The sequence below is a fragment of the Monomorium pharaonis genome, chromosome 6 (assembly GCF_013373865.1).
Source record: "Monomorium pharaonis isolate MP-MQ-018 chromosome 6, ASM1337386v2, whole genome shotgun sequence".
In the NCBI taxonomy this organism is placed as follows: domain Eukaryota; kingdom Metazoa; phylum Arthropoda; class Insecta; order Hymenoptera; family Formicidae; genus Monomorium; species Monomorium pharaonis.
The window spans coordinates 13,922,208-13,949,631 of record NC_050472.1 but is presented as its reverse complement, the minus strand read 5'-3'; the positions used below and the strand labels follow the sequence as shown (position 1 = coordinate 13,949,631).

The window sequence follows — 27,424 nt, the reverse complement described above, 5'->3', positions numbered from 1 at the left end:
GATTCGAAAAAAGGAAATGTTTTGCGCATACGTATAAATATATATTTCATAGTAATACACAGGATTGGAAATAGTGTGTTACGCGGTATACAGAGATTCAGGTACGCGGTGCGTTGTAAGGCAAGTTAATTATAACATTCTTACTTCGTACTTTCGATTGCTTAAGTCGTCATTATAATCCGATATGTAAGTCTCTTCGAGAGTGCGAGACGCAACGTGACAATTATTCGGAATTTACCGCGACATACGATAATTCAATACGACTTGAAAGTACTTTACGATACTCAATACCAAAGTTCTCAATATAATTTCAACCGTTACAATGTACAATACAATAATAGTTGACTCAATTTTATTTATACGGTACAAAATATTTTTCGACAATACTTTATTACGATACACGATATAAGGTGACTGTCGGCGGCCGCTCAGGCGGGGAAAAAGATCTCGAACTCGCGAACAAGCTCACGAAATTCTTCACACGAATATGCGAATATACGCGAAATACTGAGACGTAACTGAAATCGATACGTTCGCGACGCGAAAATTACGATATGTAGAAAATATACCCAAAGAAATTCGGGGCCGGCCGATCCGCCGCACGTGGCTGAGAATACTTAATATCTTTGTTTTCCTCGCTCCAATATGACTCTGAGCTCTCAGAAGGAGAGACGGCACAATAATTAGACGCGGAGAAGGATGGCTGGAACCGATCTCACCTACCGAGATATGCCATATGGAGGCCTTACAAAAGGGAGCGTCCCAGATGCGCACAGTAACAAACGGACACAGACCAAATGCGCATAGAGCGAAACGAACACAGTGCGAAACGGACACAGTAACAAACGGACACAGACCAAATGCGCACAGAGCGAAACGGACACAGTGCGAAACGGACACAGACCAAATGCGCACGGACCAAATGCACACGGACCAAATGCGCACACTGCACATGCGCACACTGCACGTGCGCACGGACCAAATGCAATCCATATACATTGCAAGCAGAGTAAAGTCCACATAGGTTAGCGACTTGGACGGGGTGGGTGCGGGAGGGGGGCCAAAGGCCCCCCTTGCACCCCCCCCCGTATGTGTGTGTGTGTGTGTGTGTGCGTGCAAAGCATTCACTGCATCACATGGGTTTGCGACTTTCCGTGTATGCATTTGGTCTGTGCGCATGTGCAGTGTGCGCATTTGGTCTGTGTCCGTTTCGCTCTGTGCGCATTTGGTCTGTGTCCGTTTCGCACTGTGTCCGTTTCGCTCTGTGCGCATTTGGTCTGTGTCCGTTTGTTACTGTGTCCGTTTTGCACTGTGTCCGTTTGTTACTGTGTCCGTTTATTACTGTGTCCGTTTGGTCTGTGTCCGTTTGTTACTGTGTCCGTTTCACTCAGCTTGCTGTGTCCGTTTATTACTGTGCGCATTTGGGACTCACTCTTACAAAATGGTTGCTGGTGGTCGCTCGTCCGCTTGCCTCAAGAGAGTCGAGATCCTTAGGGCTTGCACCTCTCGTGTCGCTGGCTCGCCGAACAGTGATTTTCGGGAAACCGGCTGCGATTCCGCTGAGTCCTCGCGGTGGTACTTGCGCACCCCGCGTAATTTTCGAGAAACTTTGTCCGCTGTCAATCGGGATATTGAAAGATCTATCGTTTTTTCAGGACTTTTCTTTGCCATCTCCTGCTGCCACCTCTCCAAATTACGCCTCGCGGTACAACTCGCCCTCGACTCGCCAAACCGCGGCAATCTTGTCCGCTACGGGATGTCGGGATACACCAGGGCCTCCGAATACGTCCTGCAGTACGCCAAATTTTCCTCGAATGAAGTCGGAGTGTTCTGCAGACTTTCGGCCCTTCGATTTTTCGATCTCTTTTCTGGGCGTGACACCGTGTGCCTCCGAACGGCTACGATAAGAACTCAGCCGATGAATATACAGTTCCGGATCCTACCGACACCGTCGTATAGCTGCTTCCTCGGTACCCTCTTCACAGCTTTTCCGATTTACAACAAAAATCTCCTTCGGCCTCTCACCCGGATCTCATTCGCAATTCTGCAGTCACTAAACAAAAGCACTTAACAAAAAGTAATTAAATTGAAAGACACGATAAGACGCACGAGAATACGAAAAGATATACGTTGTCGAGGTGGAGAGATCGCTCCCCGCCGACACAAGGGCGCAATTCCAAATTTCCTCCTCTCAGTCGAGCTTAGGCCCTTGTGACGGACAAAGTCATATCACAACTGGAAAGAGTGCTAAGAATTCAATACAGTTGGTACAATCTGGAGAATTCTGAGCGCTACCAAATCGCTATTGCGCACATTGACTAAGGCTACGTTCCGATATTCACTGCTAGTACTGAAAATCTATAGAGTATATAATGTAAACTATAGATTTTCAGTACTGACGGTAAATATCGAAACGCAGTGTAAATTGGAACAATTTTCTATGCAGTCTATGCGCTCTATGCGCATTTCAGAACGCACCCTTAAACATCGTGCAAACCTAGAGAACAGTAACGTCCAATCGCCGCTGTCTATACCGATTCTTTTTTGTTAATTTAGCATGCGTACTTTTCTGTAGGCCTATTCTATAACTCCTAACGACAATGTCGATATCGTTATATTGTCGTTGCGCACATATTATATCCCAGCAAACACAGAATATAGACGCAACATTGCACAGAAGTAACATGTAAGATAACAGATGTTACCTTACAATCATGTTAATGCAATCTAGATTGTTATCCGAGTACAATATAATGGTTTTATATTAATTTTTACATTTTTTTATTTACTCGCAATATTGAAATAATAGTAACATAACAACTCTTATATAACGGATTTTATATTGAAGTTATATTGATATTATATAATATTTTATATAATATTCGTATTGCGCAATACAGATCTATTATATTGATATTATATATAAATTACGCGGGAAAGCTTTCGGCAGCGCCATTTCGGTGACGCGCTATACATATCTGCGCGCTATCTGCTCTGATCGTTTGATGATACCAGTGTATCCGAGCGATGCTGACTTGAGTGTGATTGTGTGATTAACGCGGCAGTGCGACAATTCAGCGCGATCCAGACCATCCACCAAGGAACTTGACAGGTACGTTGGCGAATCTTCCATCGGATTCTTTCATTCTTTTTGTGTTCTCTCTTGGCTATTGTCTTATCGCTGTGTCTTGCTGCATGAGACACAAGATCTATTTTATCCGAGGCAATCCTTTTTATTTTTCCATTAAATATTGTACTAAATTTACAATTTGGCAGTAGAAAATATTGTACAGCTATATTTTGTAATTATTTTCAATAATATGTAATTGATTATTCCAGATATTCAGTTTGCAAGATTGAGGTTAGTCTGCAAATTCATAGCAAATTTAATAAAATCATTAATCTCAATATGAGTCGTTGAATATTAAAAAGGTCTAATTTTTACTCTCAATCTTGCAGAATTAATATATGAATGATCGATTACATATATTATTAAAAATAATTATAAAATGTAGTTCTACAATATTTTCTATTGCCAAATTGTAAATTGTAGTACAATATTTAATGGAAAAATAAAAAGAATTGCCTCGGATAGAATGAATCTTGTGTCCTACGCGATAATCCAGATAACCAAACCTGCAAAAGCAGAATTCCACAGCAAATCCATAGCCTACTGTGTCCGCATTAAGCTCGTGTTCTGTGGACAAAATCTGCTGGACAAAATCTGACAGCATATTGGCGGCAGAAAAGGAGCAGCTCAGTCGAATGCAGTCTCTATCCACAGAACACAAGCTTAAAATGCGGACACAGTAGGCTATGGATCTGCTGTGTGGGATTCTACTTCTCCATATCATTTTAGTACATACTATTATTTAGTAATATACTATTTTCTTTTTTCAGGAGAATTGATTTTACGTTACGCACATCTGACAGAATCAGAGTTTGATAACATAGTCGCAGAATGGTTACGATTCGCCAAACAGAGGAAAGAAAGAGATGGAAAAAATAAAGAAAAAGAGATTCAGCAAAATAGAGGCGATGGAGAACAGCGTTTAGTATAACATACTAATCCCAGTTAATATTAAGCTTTTATTAATATGTAAAGTGTGTGCAATTTATAATTCTTATAAATACTTTACAATGTTTTTTAATAACATTTAGATATTGAATTATTTAAGAGATTTATGGAATGATGTTGGTTCCATTCTTATGAAACTGTTAACTTTTCTTTTTATTGATTTATGAATTCAAAGAAAGTGATTTATTTTTGTTAAAAAACCAAAGAATAACATACAAATTTTGCTGCATATCCTGCGGCAGAATCTGTATGCTATTCTTTGTTTTTTAACGAAAATAAATCACTCTTTGAATTCATAAATCAATAAAATCCAAAAATTTATACTGTAAGTTTTTTCTTAAAAGAATAGAAAATCAAATGTTTTCTTTAATTATATTATACTTTGGCCGCTGTACAATTATAATGTATTTTTTTTTTAATTGTGATATAATTGTATTAGTGCAAATATTTTTTTTAATTTTTTAAATAAAAATTATATTCAAATATAAATATCATTATCATTTTTGTGTATTTATTTTCGTGATACATTTATTTTAAGAGGTAAGAATTTAATATTCGACTATATAAAAATATTATTTATAGCTTTTATAATTATGTTAAATGTAAACAATTTATAATTTTTACAAATACTCTACAATGTTTTTCAATAACATCTAGGTATTGAATTAATTGAGATACATAAAACGATGTTGGTTCCATTCTTAATTGAAGTCAGTTTGTATTTTAGAATCAGTAGTGAAGGTTTATATATATATGATTAGGTAAATGTTGAAATTCAACTGTGAACGCTGAAGCAAATTAATTAAAATAATTTTAACAAAAGCATTGGAGTTACACGTGTGTTATATTGCAATTATATTATTGAGTGGGAAATTACAACTAACAAGCACGTTACATGTAACTTTGTGTTTGCTGGGTATTAAACGCGGCGATGATAATTTAAGAAATTTTGGGCTGTGTAGATGCGAGATAACGACTTCTTTCGCATATATTGTATAAAATAAAAAAATGTTTTATATATAAAATAATTTGATGTTTCCTATGATTTTATAAATATAATATAAAACATTTTATGATATTATTTTTCTTCTTACTCAATGATAATTTCTTAGAAATGTGTTTTGTAGATACTAATTTTAGGAAAAGCCTTTGAATTAATTTTGTACAAAAGCAAACATACATATTATATACGTTTTCGCAGTAAATTAATTCAAAGACTTCCTGAGATTAAGGCCTAAACACAATGCTAGGCAAGAGGCAATAGGAACAGGAAATAAAGAAAGAGAAAAAGAGAGAAGATCCTTTCTCTCTTTTATTATTTCTATTCCTATTGCCTGCTGCCTAGCATTATGTTTAGGCTTTTAGTATGTGCTTAGGACAAATGAGGTTAATACAATAGCAACATTGCAGTTATATAACATACGTTAATCTTAATGTAACTGTTATATCGCGTTAATACAACTATATAGCAATCTATATTGCTGTTATATAATTGCAATATAACAGTCATATAATTGTTGCATAACATTTATGTTTTATCTCAGTTAAATGTTATATTTATATAATATAACTATAACATTGTATGAGTGGGAAATTACAATTAACAGACGTTACATGTAACGCACATATTATATTGCGTGTTATTTCCCATTTTATTGTGCCAACATTGATGTTATGTAATTGTGTTTGCTGGGATATGACAAAAAAACTGCACAATGACAATATAACGATACTGAACTGTTGTTAAGAGTTACAAAATAGGTCTACTGCTCTCTCGATGTTCGGATCTTCATGTATCGTCTCTCATGGTAGGTCGGCAATAAAAAATATAACGACCTATCCGCAGAATGCTTCTTAACCTCCGATTATCGCATAATTCTTATGATACGTAACGCCTTTCTGAGATACACAACATTTGATGATTGGGATGAATCAATAACAGGATGGATTACCGCGAATATTTTTCAAATACAACAAATTCCATACCAAATCTAGAATTAAGGATTTCTTGGTCTCCGAATTAAAACATTGTTTTAATAAATAATTTAAGAAAATTATGAGAATCTTTATGGAGACTTTATGGAGGAAAACAGCCTTATAAATCCTCCTCCTTTGTAAGTAGACTTTTTTAATAATAAATTATCAAGTATATTTAAAAGATAATATTTGAAAAATATGACAAATACATCTGATTTTACCATATTTAGTACAATATATTACTTAAAAAGGAAGAAGAATTACTTTTGATTAAAATATGCACAAGCTAGTCTTTTTTTTTCTGTCGTGATGGCACAATATAATTAAATAGTTAAATATTACATTCTAAGAATATTATATAACATATTACGTATAACATATTATATTTATATAATGTTGCTGTTATTTTCTTATAATGGAATAACAAAAATATGTGACAGTTTTACAACATAGTGACAGTTTTATATTGCGGATATAAAACAAGCTACGTAATAACAAGAAACATATTAACTTAACTAACATCTGTGATAAGTTATCCTCATGTTAGGTCACAGTTATAAACCATGTTTATTGATAGGATATAAATAAATAAATAGAATCACTTTCTTATGATAGAAACTGATCAGCTAGTAATTAAGAATAAAAATTAAGAAAGACAATATGTCTATCATAAAAGTGATTATAACTGTACATAATAACGTACAAAGTGTTGAGCAGGTTCATGCGCACGAGTTCGGTGCGGCCAAGGTCGAAGTTGTCTGCTGGATCAAAACCTAAGCCCTCACTGTGTAAGGTGCACTCGCAAGTGCTCCCAAGCACTTCCGCATCAAGTCGCAGATTCACGCCCCGTCTGCGGAACCGACGGAACTACTTACAAGAGTGCCTGCCACTTACGACTCGCCGCTTGCCGCGCGGGCCGCGCCATTCCCGTCGCTTATAAGGGTCATTGCAAACGTAAGTTTCTTTCTCTCCCCCACTTCGCCCCTTTCTCTCGCACACACAAAAAATCTGGTTTTAAGCAAAGAAACAAATAGAATCAATCGATTGCTACTTGCATAGAAATGGGCTTTATTATTGTATGTTTTGCAAGATCTTGAAAATTTTTCATAACAAGAATTACAAAGTAGCCAAAACATGATCTTTAAATAGAAAGTTACGCGAATAATAAAATTCAATAGTAAATTTTTAGTATCTTATTTAATAAAATTTATAGTAAATTCGGTCGCCTTAGGCTGGATCTAAGATATATATAGTAAGTCTTAAGCCGTAAGGAATTAACCAATTATATTCGATTATTCTTCTCACATTCAGTTATGATTGGTCAGTTTCTTATAGCTTAACGTTTACTATACCTATTGTAGACCCGGCCTTATACTGACATTGAACTCGTGTTGCACTAAACCGTACATATGCAACAGTAAGTCCAAAATAAAGAAACAGAGGATTTCGATCGAACGCATTGCATTACAAAAATTTGCATTTAGTGTACACTAGTACAGGCACAGTATAAGTAGAAACAGTAGGTTCACTCGGCGTCGGTGCCTTGGTGCCTCTCATGACTAAAGATCCGCCATATTGTTGATTGTACGCGGATTTCAATCATTGGTGCAAGTTTTCGGCCGCCAGCACCAAGATGATCCCATTGGTGGCGACACTTTGTCGCCATCTTGTTGGTTGTGTATATCGTGCGCACAAGTCATGCGCATGGAACGACCATTAGCATGATTTTCAGCAGAGTGAACCTACTGTTCCTACTTATACTGTGGTACAGGCAACTGAGGTCGCTATTATTTTTGTTACACATGCACCGACAGTGTCCTTTTCTCACCTGTAACTTCACACTTAACGATTAATATTTCAATGCACAGGTAACAACAAATATTGTGCGCAACACATTCCGGTTCGGCTGTTGCCCGCTCGTGTGTCCATATCTCGCATTTACAGGCATCAGCTGAATTATCGTACTAGTTGCACAAACATATAGTTTTGTTATTTACTCTTTCTTCCTAGATTTTTTCAAAATGTATATTATTATTTTAGTTTTAAAATATTCCGTTTTTTTTAAATCAATATCTATTTTACATGCTTTATTGTTACTTATATTTGTTTCTTTATTGATATTCTTTAACTATTTAATAGATTATGTTATAATATTAATTTTTATGAAACTGGTAATTATTCAGTTTAAGGAAGGCAGCTTCGATGATCTTGATCTTGACATGTGTTATCAAGGTCATCTTCCTGAGTGACCTTTAAAACATTTTAATCGTCGCTCGTGATTCGCTAAAAAGTTATTAACAAAAAAAGTTTCATAAATACGACACATGATAATTATTCAGTATAGGAGTACATCACATAGGTTTGAGACTTTCACGCGTAGCGGGCTCCACCCACACTCCTCCTCCCTTGCTTACAAAACGAAACAACATCCACGCAATAAATTAATAGATTTTCTTATTTTAAAGCACGCAAAATTGCGTGCTTTATTTTAATAATACAACACATAAATAAGACACATGATAACACAGGCACACAAAAAAAAAGTGGTTGGTCCGGCGGACTAGACTAGTCAATCCTTATGTATTTCGACCCGCTGAATCCTAATCCAAGATCAGAATTGCAAAGTTAGCTCGCATTTTCTAACCTAAAAAAAATTTTTTTTTAACTGTTGGTCCGGCGGACCAGACTAGTCTATCCGTATGTATTTTGACCCGCTGAATCCAAATTCAAAGTCAGAATTGCTGAATTGGCTTATTTTTTCCTAACCTCAAAAAAGAAATTTTTTTTTAAATGTTAATCCGACGGACCAGAATAGTGTATCTTTATGTATTTTGACCCGCTGAATCCAAATTCAATGTCAAAATTGCTGCATTAACTCATTTTTTCTTAACCTAAAAAAAATATTTTTTTAATCTTGATCCGGCGGACCAGAATAGTCTATTTTTATGTATTTTGACCCGCTGAATTCAAATCCTAGGTCAGAATTTCTGAATTGGCTCATTTTTTTCTAACCTCAAAAAAAAAATTTTTTGTAATGTTAGTCCGGCGGACCCGAATAGTCTGACTTTATGTATTTTGACCCGCTGAATCCAAATTCAATTTCAGAATTACTGCATTGGCTCATTTTTTCCTAACCTCAAAAAACATCTTGTAAAAGCAGTTTGGATCACAAATGTATAATCCGGAACGTGCAGGCTTGCGTAACCACATTACCCGGGGAAAATTTTCTAGAAAATCACAAAAGTCAAGATTACAGAAAAAAAATAAGCAAAAATGATGGAGAACTATAGAAAACTAGGTTGCCTAATAAATCTTAAGTTGTATTTCTTAGATTCTCATATCGACTACTTCCCAAAAAATCTAGGTAATTATAGTATATAAGAACAGGGAGAAAGATTTCATCAGGACATCAAGGAGATGGAGTATCGATAGCAAGGCAAGTGGGATGTGAATATGATGGCTGATTTCTGCTGGACGCTCAAACGTGATGTCTCTGTGAAAGGAAAAAAACGTAAGAGAAAGCCATTGCACAGAACCTTCGAGAATAAAAGAGATATAATAGAAAAAGAGAGTGAATTTTTTACGCTATTCACAGAAGCTCAAACTTATCATACGTATTGAATTTTCCCCGGGTAATGTGGTTACGTAAGCCTGCACGTTCCGGATTATACATTTGTGATCCAAACTGCTTTTACAAGGTGTTTTTTGAGGTTAGAAAAAAATGGGCCAATTCAGCAATTCTGACCTTGAATTTGGATTTAGCGGGTCAAAATACATAAAAATAGACTATTCTGGTCCGCCGGACCAAGATTAAAAAAATATTTTTTTTAAGGTTAGAAAAAAATGAGCCAATTCAGAAATTCTGACCTAGGATTTGAATTCAGCGGGTCAAAATACATAAAAATAGACTATTCTGGTCCGCCGGATCAAGATTAAAAAAATATTTTTTTTGAGATTAGAAAAAAATAAGCCAATGCAGCAATTCTGACATTGAATTTGGATTCAGCGGGTCAAAATACATAAAGATACACTATTCTGGTCCGCCGGGCCAATATTATAAAAAAATATTTCTTTTTTAAGGTTAGGAAAAAATGAGCCAATTCAGCAATTCTGACCTTGGATTTGGATTCAACGGGTCAAAATACATACGAATAGACTAGTCTGGTTCGGCGGACCAACAATTAAAAAAAATTTTTTTAGGTTTGAAAATGCGAGCTAACTTTGCAATTCTGACCTTGGATTCGGATTCAGTGGGTCAAAATACATAAGGATTGACTAGTCTAGTCCGCCGGACCAACCACTTTTTTTTTGTGTGCCTGTGTAATTATTCAGTATAGGAGCACATCACATGGGTTTGCGACTTTCCACGCGTGCGAGGTCCACCCTCCTCTCCGCTTACAGAGCAAAACGATGTCTACGCTTTACCACAAGGGTTTGCGACTTCAGATTTGAAATTGTGGCCAAATAGCAACTTCAAAATGTTTGGATTAGGTTGTAACCGAACTCAACGAGTAAAAGATTGTAAACTTGGAATACTTGAGTTTACTTGAATTTTCTTACTTTATTGATGTATTAACGGTCGCCAGGTCGATGTTTTTCCCCAATCGCCAGGGATGTGGCCTCGCCTTGGTGCGTTAGTCGGCCGGAATGATAATCTGTATTACTCAAATATCCAGTTGCCCGTTGTCCTGGCTCGCTGCTGGCGCTTCCTCAGCTTCGCTCGCCTTAGGGGAAGGCCCTCGTCGCTGCTCGTGGCGGGATGACGCAATCTGACTCCCCCTATGGATAATGGACTCGCCCGGGATGGCGTTGTAGAAATAAGCACGACACACTTATATTTTCACAATGCTCTGCTTTTTATTAATCACAATCACACGTACACAGGCCTCGCACGATCGGCAGGTGCGTACGGCGATCTTCACTTCCGGATCACGCCCTTGTTGCTACGTACCCAAGATATCGCGATGTTTTACGCGCTCGCGAATTTCACACGCGGAAAATATCTGCGATCGAGTGACGTCGAGTAGTAATCGCGACACTAATTACACAGGCACACAAAAAAAGTGGTTGGTCCGGCGGACTAGACTAGTCAATCCTTATGTATTTCGACCCGCTGAATCCGAATCTAAGGTCAGAATTGCAAAGTTAGCTCGCATTTTTTAACCACAAAAAAAATTCTTTTTTAATTACACAGGCACACAAAAAAAAGTGGTTGGTCCTGCGGACTAGACTAGTCAATCCTTATGTATTTCGATCCGCTGAATCCGAATCTAAGATTAGAATTGCAAAGTTAGCTCGCATTTTCTAACCTAAAAAAATTTTTTTTGAGGTTAAGAAAAAATGAGCTAATTCAGTAATTCTGACTTTGGATTTGGATTCAGCGGGTCAAAATACATAAGGATAGACTAGTTTGGTCCGCCGGACCGACATTTAAAAAAAAATTTTTTTTTGAGGTTAGGAAAAAATGAGCCAATTCAGCAATTCTGACCTTGGATTTGGATTCAGCGGGTCAAAATACATAAGAATAAACTAGTCTGGTTTGCCGGACCAACATTAAAAAAAAAAATTTTTTTTTTAGATTAGAAAATGCGAGCTAACTTTGTAATTCTGACCTTGGATTCGGATTCAGCGGGTCAAAATACATAAGGATTGACTAGTCTGGCCCACCGGACCAATATTTTAAAAAAATTTTTTTTTGAGGTTAGAAAATGCGAGCTAACTTTGCAATTCTGACCTTAGATTCGGATTCAGCGGGTCAAAATACATAAGGATTGACTAGTCTAGTCCGCCGGACTAACCACTTTTTTTTTTGTGTGCCTGTGTTATTATCGCGCTCGATATATGCACTCGCCTCGATTTATAGGGCGATTCCACTTTTGCGCGCGAACGCGGTCTCGCATCCACGTCCGTTCGCTATGGATGCCGCTCGCAGACTTTTTTTCGGGATTGCTGTGATCCGTTCCGACCCCTGCATGCACCCCCCACCCGACGCCCTCCGATTGGCGCTTCCGGTGTCACATGTTTACTTCCGCCAATCGGGGGACCTCGGGTGGTTCCTTCTCACTCACACTCGGTGTCCCCTCTGTTCGGCGTCGACGGCCCGCATGCGCATACGCAACCCTCGACCCCGAACAAAAGTATATTCTATTCGAGTTTATGATTCCGGTATGTTCCTTTGACGTCCGGCTGGCGCAGCCAATAGGACGTTCGAAAAAACTAAATATACTTAAATATGCGTTCATACGCTTCTTATAATGCTCAATTAAATAAACTAACTGTGGATTCTACCGGAATCGTTAAAATATCGTGACCCCATTGGTTCTAACGACATATATGATATGTTAATGTTTAAATACCACGCAAAATAATAAAATAGATAAAATTAATTACGCGTATCTCGCGTTTCTCATCGCGCGGGTTCGTTGATCGTCGCGTCGTAAACCTCGTATAGGATCATCGCGTAGCCCAACGCGTGGTCCTCTATAGATATCGAAATTAATATATAATAACTCGTATTCCCCTATCGAATACGGAGATAGAAAGTAACGCCATTTGGCAAACGCAATATAATACGCTGAGTCTCCCTTCGCTGGTACTGCGATTGATTATTCATCGCGCTCGCAACTCGCGACACTGGGGAACATAACCCCACCTGTCAATTTTGACGAGGGTGAGCTCGCCGCTCAGGTAGTCGCTTCGCTCGGCGGATCGCGTCGGTTGGTGATTAATCGGATGTCTGCCGGTCTCTTGCACCTGTCGACGGATTATTATGCGGGTAGGATGAATCGTATGCGTTTAGTTCTATATAATTACAAAAGAAATAAACTTTATTTTGGATTACAACTTTACGCGTTTGTTCGCGCTGGATATATATATTTATGCGCCTTGGGGCTAACGAAAACATAATTTCTTACTGTAACGCTTTTTTAATATAATATGATACATCTGTTTCTTATGACTAGGTGTAGTTTCGCGACATTCATTTATACATTCGCACTCACACCTTAAACTAAATAACGCACGCTATCTACGCGGCTTTTTGATTATAAACACTTATAAATAATACATAAAATAATATAAATTTTTATATTATAAATAATATTATAAATAATATTACACGCGCGGATCGCGGTCTTGCCGGTCGCGTCACATTCGCGTTGACTTAGAGTTTTTTAACTACACTTCTTCGAAGTGCGCCACGCTCTGTGATGCCTGTGGCATCGCGTCGTCTTCTCCGTTGCTGTCGGCGATCGGCGGCGGCTCGCAGACCGTAATCCTCACGGCACTCGAGTCCGTCGGCTGTGTCGGCGTTGGAGCTGGTGTTTCCGTCGGCGTTGGTGGTCGGCCGGACGCTCCTCGGTGCTGTCCTCGGCGGATCGACTCTGTCGGTCATTTCGTTGGTAACCTCAGCTTCTCGGATCGTCTGTGTGGTACTTTCCATCCTCGCGATGGAGACAGCGAGGCTGCGGATCGGCGCAGCGCCGGATACTGCTGGCGGCTGCAAGGTTAGGTTAAAAAAAAACGGAGAGGGGTGCAAGGGGAGGGTCGGAGCCCCTCCCCCGCCAACATTTGCTCTGCACCACACTTTGCAAATGGATTAGCAAACATGCAAATAACGCATTTCATATATTATTAAGTGATACAAAATATATATATTCTAGAAATTAAAAAAGAGATAACAGTGATTGTGCAATTTTTTTCTACATCAAGAATGAAGAATTATAAATTTTTTACTTTTACCACATGAGTTTGTGACTTTATCTGACACCATATAGATAGAATTGTAGTATATATACATCAATCACAACATTTTAGTTCATTGTTCGGTCATTTTCAAAGTGTGGTGCAGGGAACGTGGGCAAGGGAGGAGCTCCGTCCCTCCCCTTGTACTTCCTCTCCGTATTTTTTTAACCTAACATTTTTAAGTCGTTATACCGCAATTTTAAATCTGAAGTTACAAACCCTTATGGTAAAGTACAAGTGCGGACGTCGTTTCACTCTGTAAGCAGGGGGGAAGTGTGGGGGACCTCGCTACGCGTTTGTAGCGGAAAATTACAAACCCATGTGATTGTACTGAGTGAGCCCCAGATGCGTACAGTAATAAACGGACACAGCAGGCTGAGTGAAACGGACAGTACACAGTAACAAACGGACACAGACCAAACGTACACAATAACAAACGGACACAGACCAAACGTACACAATAACAAACGGACACAGTAACAAACGGACATAGTAAAAAACGGACACAGTAATAAACGGACACAGACCAAATGCGTACACTGCACATGCGCACGGACCAAATGCACACACGGAAAGTCGCAAACCCATGTGATGCAGTGAATGCTTTGCACGCACACACACACACACACACACACACACACACACACACACACACACACACACACACACGGGGGGGGGTGCAAGGGGTGCGTTTGGCCCCCTTCCCGCACTCACCCCGTCCAAGTCGCTAACCTATGTGGACTTTATTCTGCTTGCAATATACATGGATTGCATTTGGTCCGTGCGCATGTGCAGTGTGCGCATTTGGTCTGTGTCCGTTTGATACTGTGTTCGTTTGTTACTGTGTCCATTTGTTACTGTGTCCGTTTATTACTGTGTCCGTTTGTTACTGTGTCCGTTTATTACTGTGCGCATCTAGGACGCTCCCGATTGTACTTCTATACCGAATAATTATGTGTTCTACTTATGAAATTTTTTTGTTAATAACTTTTTAACGAATTACGAGCGACGGCTAAAATCTTTGAAGGTCACTCAGGAGGGTGACCTTGATTACGTATGTCAAGGTCAAGGTCATCGGAGTGCCTTCCCTAAACTGAATAATTACCATTAAAGTTTTTGTAAAAAGATTGTGTATCTTAAAATTAATTATTACTTCACAAAAAATCCATAATTGTAATAAGAAACTCATACCTACATAAGTTTAACTTTTGTTGTTGTACTTTTCATAAATATTTTTTAAAAAAGGCACAAAAGTAAAGCTATTAAAAGCAATTCTAATCATTTACTAAAATCAAGAAAAAGGAGAGAAGAATGGTGTCGCAAAAAACATTATATTATTTTTGAAATGGAGAAAAATGAAATGAAATAAAGATCTTCCTTTTCTTCTTATTCTTGTTGAAAAATTGCCTCAAATTGTTTATAAGATACAACACAATCGTTGATTATAATAGTTAAAAATTGGAGAGCGTCCCAGATGCGCACAGTAATAAACGGACACAGCAGGCTGAGTGAAACGGACACAGTAACAAACGGACACAGACCAAACGGACACAGTAATAAACGGACACAGTAACAAACGGACACAGACCAAATGCGCACAGAGCGAAACGGACACAGTAACAAACGGACACAGACCAAATGCGCACAGAGCGAAACGGACACAGACCAAATGCGCACGGACCAAATGCACACGGACCAAATGCACACGGACCAAATGCGCACACTGCACATGCGCACACTGCACGTGCGCACGGACCAAATGCAATCCATGTACATTGCAAGCAGAGTAAAGTCCACATAGGTTAGCGACTTGGACGGGGTGGGTGCGGGAGGGGGGCCGAAGGCCCCCCTTGCACCCCCCCGTGTGTGTGTGTGTGTGCGTGCAAAGCATTCACTGCATCACATGGGTTTGCGACTTTCCGTGTATGCATTTGGTCTGTGCACATGTGCAGTGTGCGCATTTGGTCTGTGTCCGTTTCGCACTGTGTCCATTTCGCTCTGTGCGCATTTAGTCTGTGTCCGTTTCGCACTGTGTCCGTTTGTTACTGTGTCCGTTTCGCACTGTGTCCGTTTATTACTGTGTCCGTTTGGTCTGTATCCGTTTGTTACTGTGTCCGTTTCACTCAGCTTGCTGTGTCCGTTTATTACTGTGCGCATCTGGAACTCACTCGTTCAAATGGACACGATGCTCGAGATGAGAGGCAGAGGAAATTCAGGATAAGAAAAAGTAGGGACAAAAGATGACGGGTAAATAAGGTAGCGTAAGAACGCTTACTTTGATTGTTGTACAAATATATCATTTAAAAATTTTTAAATATTTTCTTACCATGTAGACCTGATAAAGTTAAAACGCGTGTACAAATTTAACGGCGGATAAATAATTACGAAAAAATAAGATAAAATAAAACGGACAAGGTATCGCATTGATTGCACAAACACACACAAAAAAAGAAGTGGTTGGTTCGGCGGATTAGACTAGTCAATCCTTATGTATTTTGACCTGCTGAATCCAAATTTAAGGTAAGAATAGTTGAATTGGCTCATTTTTTCCTAATCTCAAAAAAACATCTTGTAAAAGCAGTTTGAGTCACAAATGTATAATCCAAAGTGTGCAGGCTTCCGTAACCACATTATCCGGGGAAAATTCAATACATATGACAAATCTGAGCTTCTATGAATGAATAGCATACAAAATTTACTCCCTTTTTTTATTATATCACATTATATACAACTCATTTATTCTCGAAAATTTGGATTAATGAACAAACTGAAACCTAGATGTTACAAGTCTGATGAGTGAAGACCATTCATCAATTCTTTTAATAGAAGCTTGAAAGCAGTGTTGCTGCACAACACTAATGTATATGCCTCCATTCCTGTAGCGCACTCGGTAGTGATAAAAGAAGAGTACACAAACCTGAAAACAGTTCTTGAAAAAATTAAATACACGAAACATAGATGGCAAATTTGTGGGCATCTAAAAATTCTCACAAAATTATTGGGTCAACAATCAGGTTACACAAAAAATCCGTGCTTCCTATGTGAATGGGATAGTAGAGATCAAACGAAGCATTACATAAGAAAAGAATGGCCGACAAGGACGTCTTTGCAACCTGGGTCTAAAAACATCATAAATGTACCGTTAGTTGAGTCTTCAAAAATTCTTCTTCCACCTCTTCATATTAAATTAGGACTCATAAAACAATGAGTGAAATAAAAATAGTAAATGCTATCAGTATTTACAAGAAAAATTTCCAAGAAAAAAATCCAACATCTCTGATGCAAAATTGTGGGAAGGAATTTTCGATGGATCTCAAATACGTAAAATGTTAAGAGACGACAATTTTGTCACCAAAATGAATGAAGACGAAAGAGCAACATGTCTGACAAGGAGACCTTACGGGTCATGGAACACCGATTTTTTTTATACTTATAGGATTTGAAGATCAGTACCCGGACTTCAATTTCCTAAAGCAGTACGATGCGCTTCTCAAAAATACTCGAGAAAATCGATTTTGAAGATTTCCGATATCTGTAAGTACAGAAAATTTTAACCTACATACATTTGACATTACTCGTCAGTATTACATGAGCCAATTTAATTTTTATTTAAAAAATAACGAATAAATATTTAATAATTAATTAGCATTTCAATTTGATAAATGTTAAGATATAGGATTAAAAAAAAAAACTTTATTAACTTATGAAAAAAAAATTGAGGCCAGAGCGAGAATCGAACCAGCGACTCCGCGCTTACGAAACTATAGCTCTGTGCGCTCGGCTACGAGCGGCTCTGACAATAGGTTAAAATTTTCTGTACTTACAGATATCGGAAATCTTCAAAATCGATTTTCTCGAGTATTTTTAAGAAGCGCATCGTACTGCTTTAGGAAATTGAAGTCCGGGTACTGATCTTCAAATCCTATAAGTATAAAAAAATCGGTGTTCCATGACCCGTAAGGTCCCCTTGTGAGTTTCAAAGATGTCACAGAAAATTTTCTAGAAAAACACAAAAGTCAAGATTACAGACAAGAATGGCGGGAATAATGGAGAACTATAGAAAATTAGATTGCTTAATGAATCTTAAGATGCATTTCTTGGATTCTTATATCGACTACTTCCAAGAAAATCTAGGTAATTACAGTGAAGAACGGAAAGAAAGATTTCATCAGGACATCAAGGAGATGGAAAATCAATATCAAGGCAAATGAGATGTGAACATAATGGCTGATTTCTGTTGGACGCTCAAACGAGATGTCTCCGTGATAGCGAAGAAACGTAAGAAAAAGCCATTGCACAGAATCTTTAAAAATAAAAAAGTTAGATACAATAGAAAAAGAGAGTAAATTTTCTACGCTATTCACTCACAGAAGCTCAGACTTGTCATACGTATTGAATTTTCCCCGTTTAATGTGGTTACGCAAGCCTGCACGCTCTGGATCTACATTTGTGACCCAAACTACTTTTACAAGGTGTTTTTTTAAGGTTAGGAATAACTGAGCCAATTCAGCAATTCTGACATTGAATTTGGATTCAGCGGGTCAAAATACATAGACTTGGGTGGAGGCGCCTGGTCTGCAGCGGCACCGATGGTATCCGCTTCGGTGCTGTCGTTTATTGCGGAACGTATATAGCGCGCCGGTACAGAGGAGGTAATGGCGTCGATGAGAACGGGTGTGAATTTAGAGGCTCCGAAGTGAGGAGTAGTGAGGTGAGAGTGGAGGTGAGAAAGAGAATAGGAAAGTGAAAATTCGGGTAGAAGAGGACGAATGGTGGTCGGACGATTGGAGGGAAACAGGAGGACGGCGGTAGGGGAAAAATATGAAAAGATATTGTGGTGGAGTTTCGGAAGTGAGAGAGGAATATGAAGTAAAGTAGCCGTAGAGAAGGAGAGGACATTGAGAGGGTGCTGAGAAGAAAAGAAATGTCGGTTGGCAGGAGATGAAGACAGAAACGGGGAAGATGATGAGGCGAAAAGAGAGGGCGCGGATGGTGAAGATGGTGGAAAATGGGTTGGCAGAAGTGAGGCGGCAGACGGTAGCGAGCTTTGGGAACGCAGATTCTCACAGCACGTGGTCCGTCGAATGGAAAAGATAGCCGGCGCAGAGACAGTAATAGCAGGAGTGAGAGAAGGAAAGTGAGGTGGAAATAGAGGCAGAGATGAAACTTAAGAGGAGAAAAAGAGAACGGGATAATGACGGAAGAGGACAGAGTGAGGGGAGGAAGTGCGGTCGAGAGGGGGATGGAAGAGATGGAAGAGAATTAAGAAAACAGAGAGTGGAAATGTCAAAAGGATTGAAAGAGGTTAGGGAAAGATTGAGAAGTCTGGAGGTAAGGTGGGAGACGGAAAAAGAGGACTTGAATCTAGACGACGAAGAAAAGAGGGGAAGAAAGGTGTGAAGAAGCGGACAGGGAGAACGAAGAGGAAGCAGAGGGGAAGAAGAAAGACGGTCGAACGGTGACAAGCGGGAGAAGAGGCGGAAAGGGAACGAGGACGAGAGGGAGGAAGCATGGTGGAGAAGATTAGGGGGAGTAGGAGGAGGGACGAAGAAAGAGGAAAAATAACAGTTTGAATTGTATTCATAGGAGTCAGAGGGGAGACCATGAGAAAGAGAGAGGCGTGGAAAAAAGCGAGGGTGTACGAGTGGCAGAGGAGGAGAGGGAGATACGAGGAGGAACGCGAAGAAGGGAGGAGGACGATGAGAGAGATAGAGGGAAATGAGAAGGACAGAAGAGAAAGTGACGGTGGAAGGACATGAACAAGATGGAGCAGAGGAGGAACGAAAGAAGAGGAGGGAGAAAGGAGGAGAAGGGGAAGTTGGGGAAAGTTAGAGGGGAAAGATCCGTGGAGGGGTGAGAGTGGCAGAATGTAAAGGGTCGCACATGGCCAAGTCGGATAAGAAAGTGGGTTGTTTGAAGTTTTGTAAATGGTTTGTGTACGCTCCATATGGAAAAAAGCGCCATTGTAACACCCTTGGGGGTAAACAATAAATACATCTATCTGTCTATATAGCGCGCCGGTAGCCCTGCGCCTACGCTAAAGTCCTAAGACTTTGTAGGGGCGGTTGACGGGGAAGGACGTACGCTTCTCAGCGCGCACTTTCCCGTACCGTTGGCTTAGCTGTCTCCCACGGAATGAGTAACGACAAAGAGAGAGAGAGAGAGAGAGAGAGAGAGAGAGAGAGAAAAATCGAAAGCGCAATCCTCCGAGGGGCCGCGAGAGAACGCGAGAGAGCGCTTACTCAGCGGGGGTCGGGGGCTGCCGTGCTCCTCCCGGAACACAGCAATGCGCTATGTTTCACCACTCGCAATGTCTGGAAGGAAAATAAAAAAAGGGGGGTCAAAGAACCACCGATTACAGCACACACGCACTTCCGCGACGTGGAGGAAAAGAGGGAAAGAAAAAAGAAAAAAGAGAAAAACTTAGTTTTAAATACACTGGTTTTAATAAAAAAGTTTATGAAAAGAAGAGAACTCGCACCTTCACAATCGTATTCGCTCGCGGTGAGTAGATTACGCACGCACACGCTTGTTACTGTCGCACTTTCGGTTTATAATTACAAAGCAAAACTAATTAATAAATGAAGGGAGAAATTGCCACCTTGAGTCTCTCTAGAGTAAGATCGCGCATTCTAACTTCAACCCGAACCAATCGAAATTATTCTAAGTTCCGATTCGCGAAATTGTTCTAAGTTCAAGTTTTGCATTTATTGAAATAATTTTAAGTTCCGACTCGCGAAATAAGAGAACTATTCTAAGTTCGAAATTACGACGAGTGACTCTTACAGCCTTTCGGCGTGAGAGAAGGAGGCAAAATCTCGAATTTCGCCCAAAAATCGCGGCTTATATACCCACAAGTTATAGGGTTCGGGGGTGAAGAGCGCGGAAAGAGGAGCAATAAATCATCTAACGCCTGTCATTTAATTCGATAACTAATTAATTATCGTTTTTTATTTTATGGTCGTGTTGCGCCTTGCGGTACAACAAAATATTTTTGCCGTACCTTGCGGTGCGACAAAAGATCTTTCGGGATTCGTTGTTGCCCAAGGAGTAGGAACTCGCGGAAAGAGGCAGTTTTTGTAGGCAGGGTCCTCAAATCACTCACTCACTGATTCTAAATTAAATTGACATAAAAGATTTATTTCTCTGTTGTTGTACACTGGTTGCGGTCGGCGAAGGTGCCGCGTCGTGTTACACTAGATTAGATACGGCGCGTGACTCGGAGTTAACGCGTCGTCTCGTTGCTCGCTCGAGATTAGCTAGCGGCTAAGTTCCGAACTCTTAATTCACTCGTGCGGGCCGTACGTATCGGCTTGATTACTATTCACTGATCCCGCTGGCCGCTGTTCGGCAGCGGCTTAAATAGTGTCGCGGATTTAATTATTAGTGGGGGCATCGGGCCCTCCGCATGACCATATATGGTCATTCCCGCGCGCATCCGGCGCGCGGGAAATATTTGCGAGTTTAGCAACAATTGCCAAAATGCAGGTATGCATTTCCGGTGACATGATTGTTGCTAAGCTGGCTTCGCTATTTTTTTAAGGTGGCTGGTGCGTTGCCCAGTGCGATGACCGGCCGGCAGCGCACGAGGCATGTGTCACCTGACACCTTGTGATAGCGAGCCTTCCTCGGCGAGTTATCTTATAATTTTAATATTTTATTTCCTTTATTTTATGATATGAATTTATTGGTTGTGAGTGTTTCGCTCACAACAGTCGCCAGATGAACATATCGCCCACTCCTTTTAATCGCTCGCATTCCTCAATTGAGTTTTTCATAAAGGAGTTGAGGATAGGAGATTCCGGTACCACGCAGATACAGCGTGCGCCTCCTCGTGTTCGGAATTAAGTTACCCTGTTTATTAATTAAATAAGGGTGTTCGGCCCTTGCTGTCCTATCCCAAATGGTCCCGCGGGATTGCGAATTCACCGGCGCCGGCAAGAGCGTAGGCTTACTCCCTCTCCGAGGAGTAATTAATGAATTAAATTAATTAATTGATTTGCGATTAATTTACTACTAATGATCTAGAGCCGCGGCGCCTCAGAGAGAAGCCGGCTAGGGGAAGGATCACTCCACTTTAGAAGATTTTTTGATATTTAATTCGGTTTATTAATGGTGTTTTTAATTGACGCCAGAGCGGACCGCATGCTCGCAGCGCGTGATACACCGGGCCCGGCACCAAGAGCGCGTGAATCCGTCAGCGTTCGGTTATCGTGGCAACGCGGTTCGCGGCACGACGCATCGTTCGCTTGTGACGGACGGCATAAATTATTTAACCGGACGTAACATTATATTCGCATAAAAGTACAATGTAACATATAAACATAAAATATATTAACTTTATATTATGCGAGATTTCTTTATCATCCTTCCATCATCCTTAATACAATTTCATTAATACTTGTTTTTAATATAAAAATATATATAATTATTTTTAATGTAAAATGTAAAATTTAAAGGTATATTATAAGGTATATACTTCATGCAGCTTGGATCTTATGCATAATTGGCGACGCGTCATCTCGATCTCATCCCTTAAATACCGGGTATTCTTGACACCTTTCGCCTTTTTAGTATCCTTCTTTCCATCCACCTTCAACGCATACATCTTTGCTCTAAGTCCAACAAACTCAGTCATTATCACACCATTATTCTCATTTTTCATCAGGCCCGGAACTTTTTTATTCTCGAGAGGCATACCATATGCGTTGTCGACCAGATAATCGCTCGTGTCAAACCTAGCGATATCGCGTTTCATCGGCTCGTAAATATCCTCGCACTCGACGAGATATGTGAGACTGTCAATGTCGGTGTACATGACTCTACATTTGTCGCGATACAGAGGTGACATGTACTCGTGGTGTAATTCATATAGACAGTCTTAGAAATATCTAAGATACACATACCTACGTAAATCGGCTTATATAATTTTATCTCGAGTTTTCTAAGTTCAACGGCGATTAAATTTTTCGCAAAAATACTTCGACTATGAAAATTTGGTTTTGCGATCATTGTTTCCGCACCATACCGCCCCGCCCATTTCGTCAACAACTTAACGTCAACATGATTGCGCACATTCTCCATGGTTTTACCAAACACCGCATTATTTATTAATTTATACAAGTTTTTTTCGAAATCATTTTTGGCGAGGGTCCGGAATTGTGTATTTAATTCTATGTATTTACAACCAAGTTGGTGTCTCATACTGGCAAAAGGTACTGGATACTGGCGCAGTACCGAAAAACGGATGTCACATTTCGGTACTGGCCCAATGCTGGTCCAGTATTAAGATATTATATTTATAGTACTGGCCCGTTATTCAAGTCGGTACTGCACATAGGTATCGAAACAGTATCTGGCTAATACAGTTACGGTGTCATATCGCTATGGAAAAACAGTAAATACTTTTCTGTATATCTGTACCGAAACAGTACCTAGCCAATATAGTTACGGAATCATACCGGTACAGGAAACGATAAAAGAGAGTATCGCATATCTGTACCAAAACAGTATCTGGCCAGTACAGTTACGGTACCATACCGATACCGGAAAACAGTAAAAGACTTTTCTGTGTATCTGTACCGAAACAATACCTGGCCAATACAGTTACGGTACCATGCCAATATAAGAAACGGTAAATGAGAGTACTGTATATAGGTACCGAAACAGTACCTGGCCAGTACAGTTACAGTACCATGCCGGTACGGAGAAACAGAAAAAAACTTTTTTGTATATCTGTACCGAAACAATACCTGGTCAATACGGTTATGGTACCATGCCGGTACAGAAAAACATTAAAAAATTTATGTATATTTGTACCAAACCAGTACTTTGCTAATACAGTTACGGTACCATGCCGGTACGAAAAAACAGTAAAAAACTTTGCCTCTTTGAACCGAAGCAGTCTCAGGCTGCCATTCAGGTTGATAGCCAACACCCAAAGTCTGTACTGTGCCAGTACTAAACCAGTACTAAACCAGTTTATAACATATAGGTATATGTAGACAATAACAAGTATCCATATCGATAAGTGAAATTGGCGTAGTAGATAGAGTACAAGGTTCGTCATCCTAAGGTCCCGGGTTCAAAACCTACCGGCAAGTAAGAATCAAATAATATAATTTAAATTTAATTAATTAATAAAAATTTATCCTAAATTTAGTAAGTACTGTTAATAAAAATAATTAAAAAAAATTTTTTTTACTTTTTTATGTCTAGTTGTATACAGACTTCCGGTACTAGCCCAGTACTGCCCCAGTGGCGACTACCAACTCCCAGCCGAGTTACCTTTCGGTACAATGCCAGTGCCGCGCCGTAGTCAATATGCCAGTACCGAACCAGTACCAACATTTTTTGTGCGGTACTGACTCGATACCGAGCCAGTTGTAAATTTCCACCTGGGTACAAAAACGGTACCATACCGGTACAGGAAACGATAAAAGATTTTCAGTACCATTACGGTACTACTTTCTAATATTGGCCTCTTTTTATCATCCCAGGATCCAATCAATACCAAATCGGTACTGGACGCCAGTACCGATTTTTAATATCAAAACAGCATTGCGAGTCGGTACTGATTTTCAGTACCGTTACGGTACTACTTTCTAATACTGGCCTCTTTCTATCATCCCAGTACCCAACAAGTACCAAATCGGTACTGACATCCAGCACCGTGCCAATATTGAATTCCAAAAACCGGTACTGTGCCAGTACCGCGCCAGTTTCTACTTCCAGTCTGGGCAGAGCCATGGAGATTGTGCGAATTGTAATATATGGTGTATCTTCGCGATACGAAGACCGTGACGCATGCACTGCTGCAGGTTGCGGTAGTGGATGACGTAACGTTTTTTATCATACAACGTGGCGAGAAGTTTATATTCTCGCATGCTTGGTGGTTTATCGCGTGTTGGGCAGAAAGGAAGGTCAGTGTGCTTGTCGTGAAGGTCTCGGGGATACTCGAGATCAACTTCCAGAATGTATCCCGTCGGTGAATCAGCAGCGATCGCATTTATGTCAAAATTCGAGACTTCGACCAATTGAAATTCTCCATACGGCAACGGCTGACACATCGCCCAACCTTACAAATTATTGACGTCAAAATACATAAGATATGAGGATGGTTTCGATGGGTCGTACGTTTGCATGTATTTGTTGTTAGCCTGTGCATATCTGCTTGAACATTGATTGAGACCGCCGCGTATACCGCGCTCGATGAACATTACCATGTCGATGTTCGAAAGTAATTTTTGTATATTTTAACATAGCGTCCCACGTGTATCCGGGGAGAATGTAATAATGTGCAGGATCAAGACCGTAACTTTCTAAGCATTTATCGCGGAAATTTTCAAAAATATCAGCTAACAATAACACAACTGTTTCCAAATATAGATCACTGTATTCACCTAATGTTCAAACGGAGAATCGCTTCCAGACATTTTCGGCATGCGTGTAATCGCTCTCGAATACTGTATCAAAGGTCAGGGAACTGAAAAATAATTTGCGCAGCGGTAAACACGTGTCCTGCAGCTTGTCCAAGAAGTCAACGTACTCGTACAGAAATACACCTTTTCGTGTAAATAAATCGAAATCCTCGTCGGATAAGTGTAAAAATTCTGAACGTACAATTTTTAATTTTTTTTTGCCTAGAAATGATGCCAATTTTTCGAGATTATATTAGTATTTATAATAGTATTTAAAAATTTATATGAATCTATGAACCGTAGTTTTATGTAATTGTGTGGATCTAATTTATCGGTTGTGTCTACGACATGTTTTGTAAAAGAAATGTACTTTTCTTTTGTGATGGGGAGTACGTTGGACTTTCCTTTGAACGTCGTGGCTATTTCTTTAATAATGAAATGCGAATCGTATCCAGATAAATTGTGAAAAATAACTGGCATGTATGATACATTTTGATAATTTAGATTGCAGAGATAATGTGCAGGACCGCGGTAACGACCGGCAATGATCGCGTAGCCGCGTATCATCCGACGCGAATAGGTTATCGCAGATATAACACCGCGTCGCGCTACGGTATGCCTCCAATTGCTCTTCCGATAACGTTTCCATGGGGATATTAGTTGATAAACGAGTCTTAACATTGTACGCTAATTCTTCAAGTTGTTTAGTGAACTACGCGACGCAATCTTTATCGCGACGAAACCGGTACGCGGATAACGCGTTGTCGTACGCTGAATACTTCATGTTGTTGATATGTGTATAATGCTTGCTGTGTATCATGTTGCGTCTTCCGCAGCACACACTTGAGGTCCGCGTAGACGATAAAGAGCACTTGTTCCTTGTGGTTTATATTTCGGAAATTCAACCACTTGTCGTCTTCAGCGGGCAATGTGATAGCGCAGTCATTTATTCTCTGACAGTCTAGAACATGTGATTGCAACCTCTTGCATGATGGAAAATAGTTCAAGCATCTGTAAAAAATAAAGGAAACATTTTTAATTACTTTTCTGCTAGATCATGAAAATTCTTTTAATATACATACCGATCGCAAATACATTTCTTGTGCTCTTTTTTACTCAGTTGGGAGCTGACGAGGCGTGACAGATTTTTTATCCAGGTAAAGTTGCCCACGCTGTCTTTGCGCGAATTTTGCACGTATAATAAATTGATATGCTTCTCTTTCTTGTCATTGGAGAGCCACAGTGGAAGAATCTTTAGCACTGCCATTTCCTTTTACATCCCGTAGACGTTGATCGATACATTGTTAAGACTCTGAAATTTTCCAATGTCCTTTACTGTAACGGGAAATGCAATGTCATCAAACTTTAGGACTACTGTATAATGCGGATATGACGACTCCAATCCTATATTTCTTTCAGCAGGGTGTAGAGCGGCGACCACTGACCACGCGAAGCATGCATTGTCCTTTGAATTAACGTTCACTACCGCGCGCTTCATCATTATTTCTTGCGGTAATGTCACATGACACCCCGCGTGTAGAGGATTCTACTTATTTATATTTAGAGTCAAATTGAGAATTCGCCCATCCGCTATCACGTTCTTGAAACTCTTCGAGCGAGGCCAAAATGGGCTCGATAATGCGTCACTTGTGCCACTCATCCAAGTCCGACGTTTGAAATAGTTCACAACTTTTAGTGTTTATACTTTTGTTGGCATGTTTATCACCCATTACAAACATACCGTTAAACGCAGTGTGCACTTTTACACTATTGTGTTTTTCTAGAACGTCCCGCACTCGCTCGAGCACTATATCACCTGCGTCTTCTAAAAACGTTCGCGGTCTAATATAGTTTGTATTTATCACTGCACCTGTCTGAATGCGATTCTCGAACGCTGTATCTATTTCTCGCCATATGAGTCTGTTCGCGTTATTACTAGTGCTCGCGTAATTACCGTCTACATGCACGAAACGTCTTCGTAATTGTGTCTTTTCATTTTTGAGTCATGTTGTATAATTTTTGTACAAATTTTATATTTTTTATTCTTTATATTTTTATACTAAGAAGTCTTTACTGTGCGCACACTGAACACATATTGCACGGAATTATTACTCTGGATTGACGGCGGTTTCAAGTTGCACTCGGATCTTAAACTTTGCATCAAACGCGACATTATGCGCTTCCCGACCGCTTATATATTTTTTAT

At 39.7% G+C, this 27,424-nt stretch overlaps 1 protein-coding gene and 1 long non-coding RNA gene across 2 annotated transcripts in view; both read left to right on the top strand.

Moving 5' to 3' along the window:
- LOC105839894 (follistatin-A) overlaps window positions 1–27,424 on the top strand; it is a 232,731-nt gene that overhangs the window by 174,638 nt on the left and 30,669 nt on the right. The window contains exon 5 of the mRNA XM_036288321.1: window positions 6,773–7,009. Coding sequence (XP_036144214.1) covers window positions 6,773–7,009 — 237 coding nt within the window. The remainder of the gene's footprint in view (window positions 1–6,772; window positions 7,010–27,424) is intronic.
- Window positions 2,925–4,016, top strand: LOC118646055. Its single transcript, XR_004963682.1, has 2 exons — window positions 2,925–3,112; window positions 3,901–4,016. It is a non-coding gene; the product is annotated as an uncharacterized LOC118646055 (long non-coding RNA).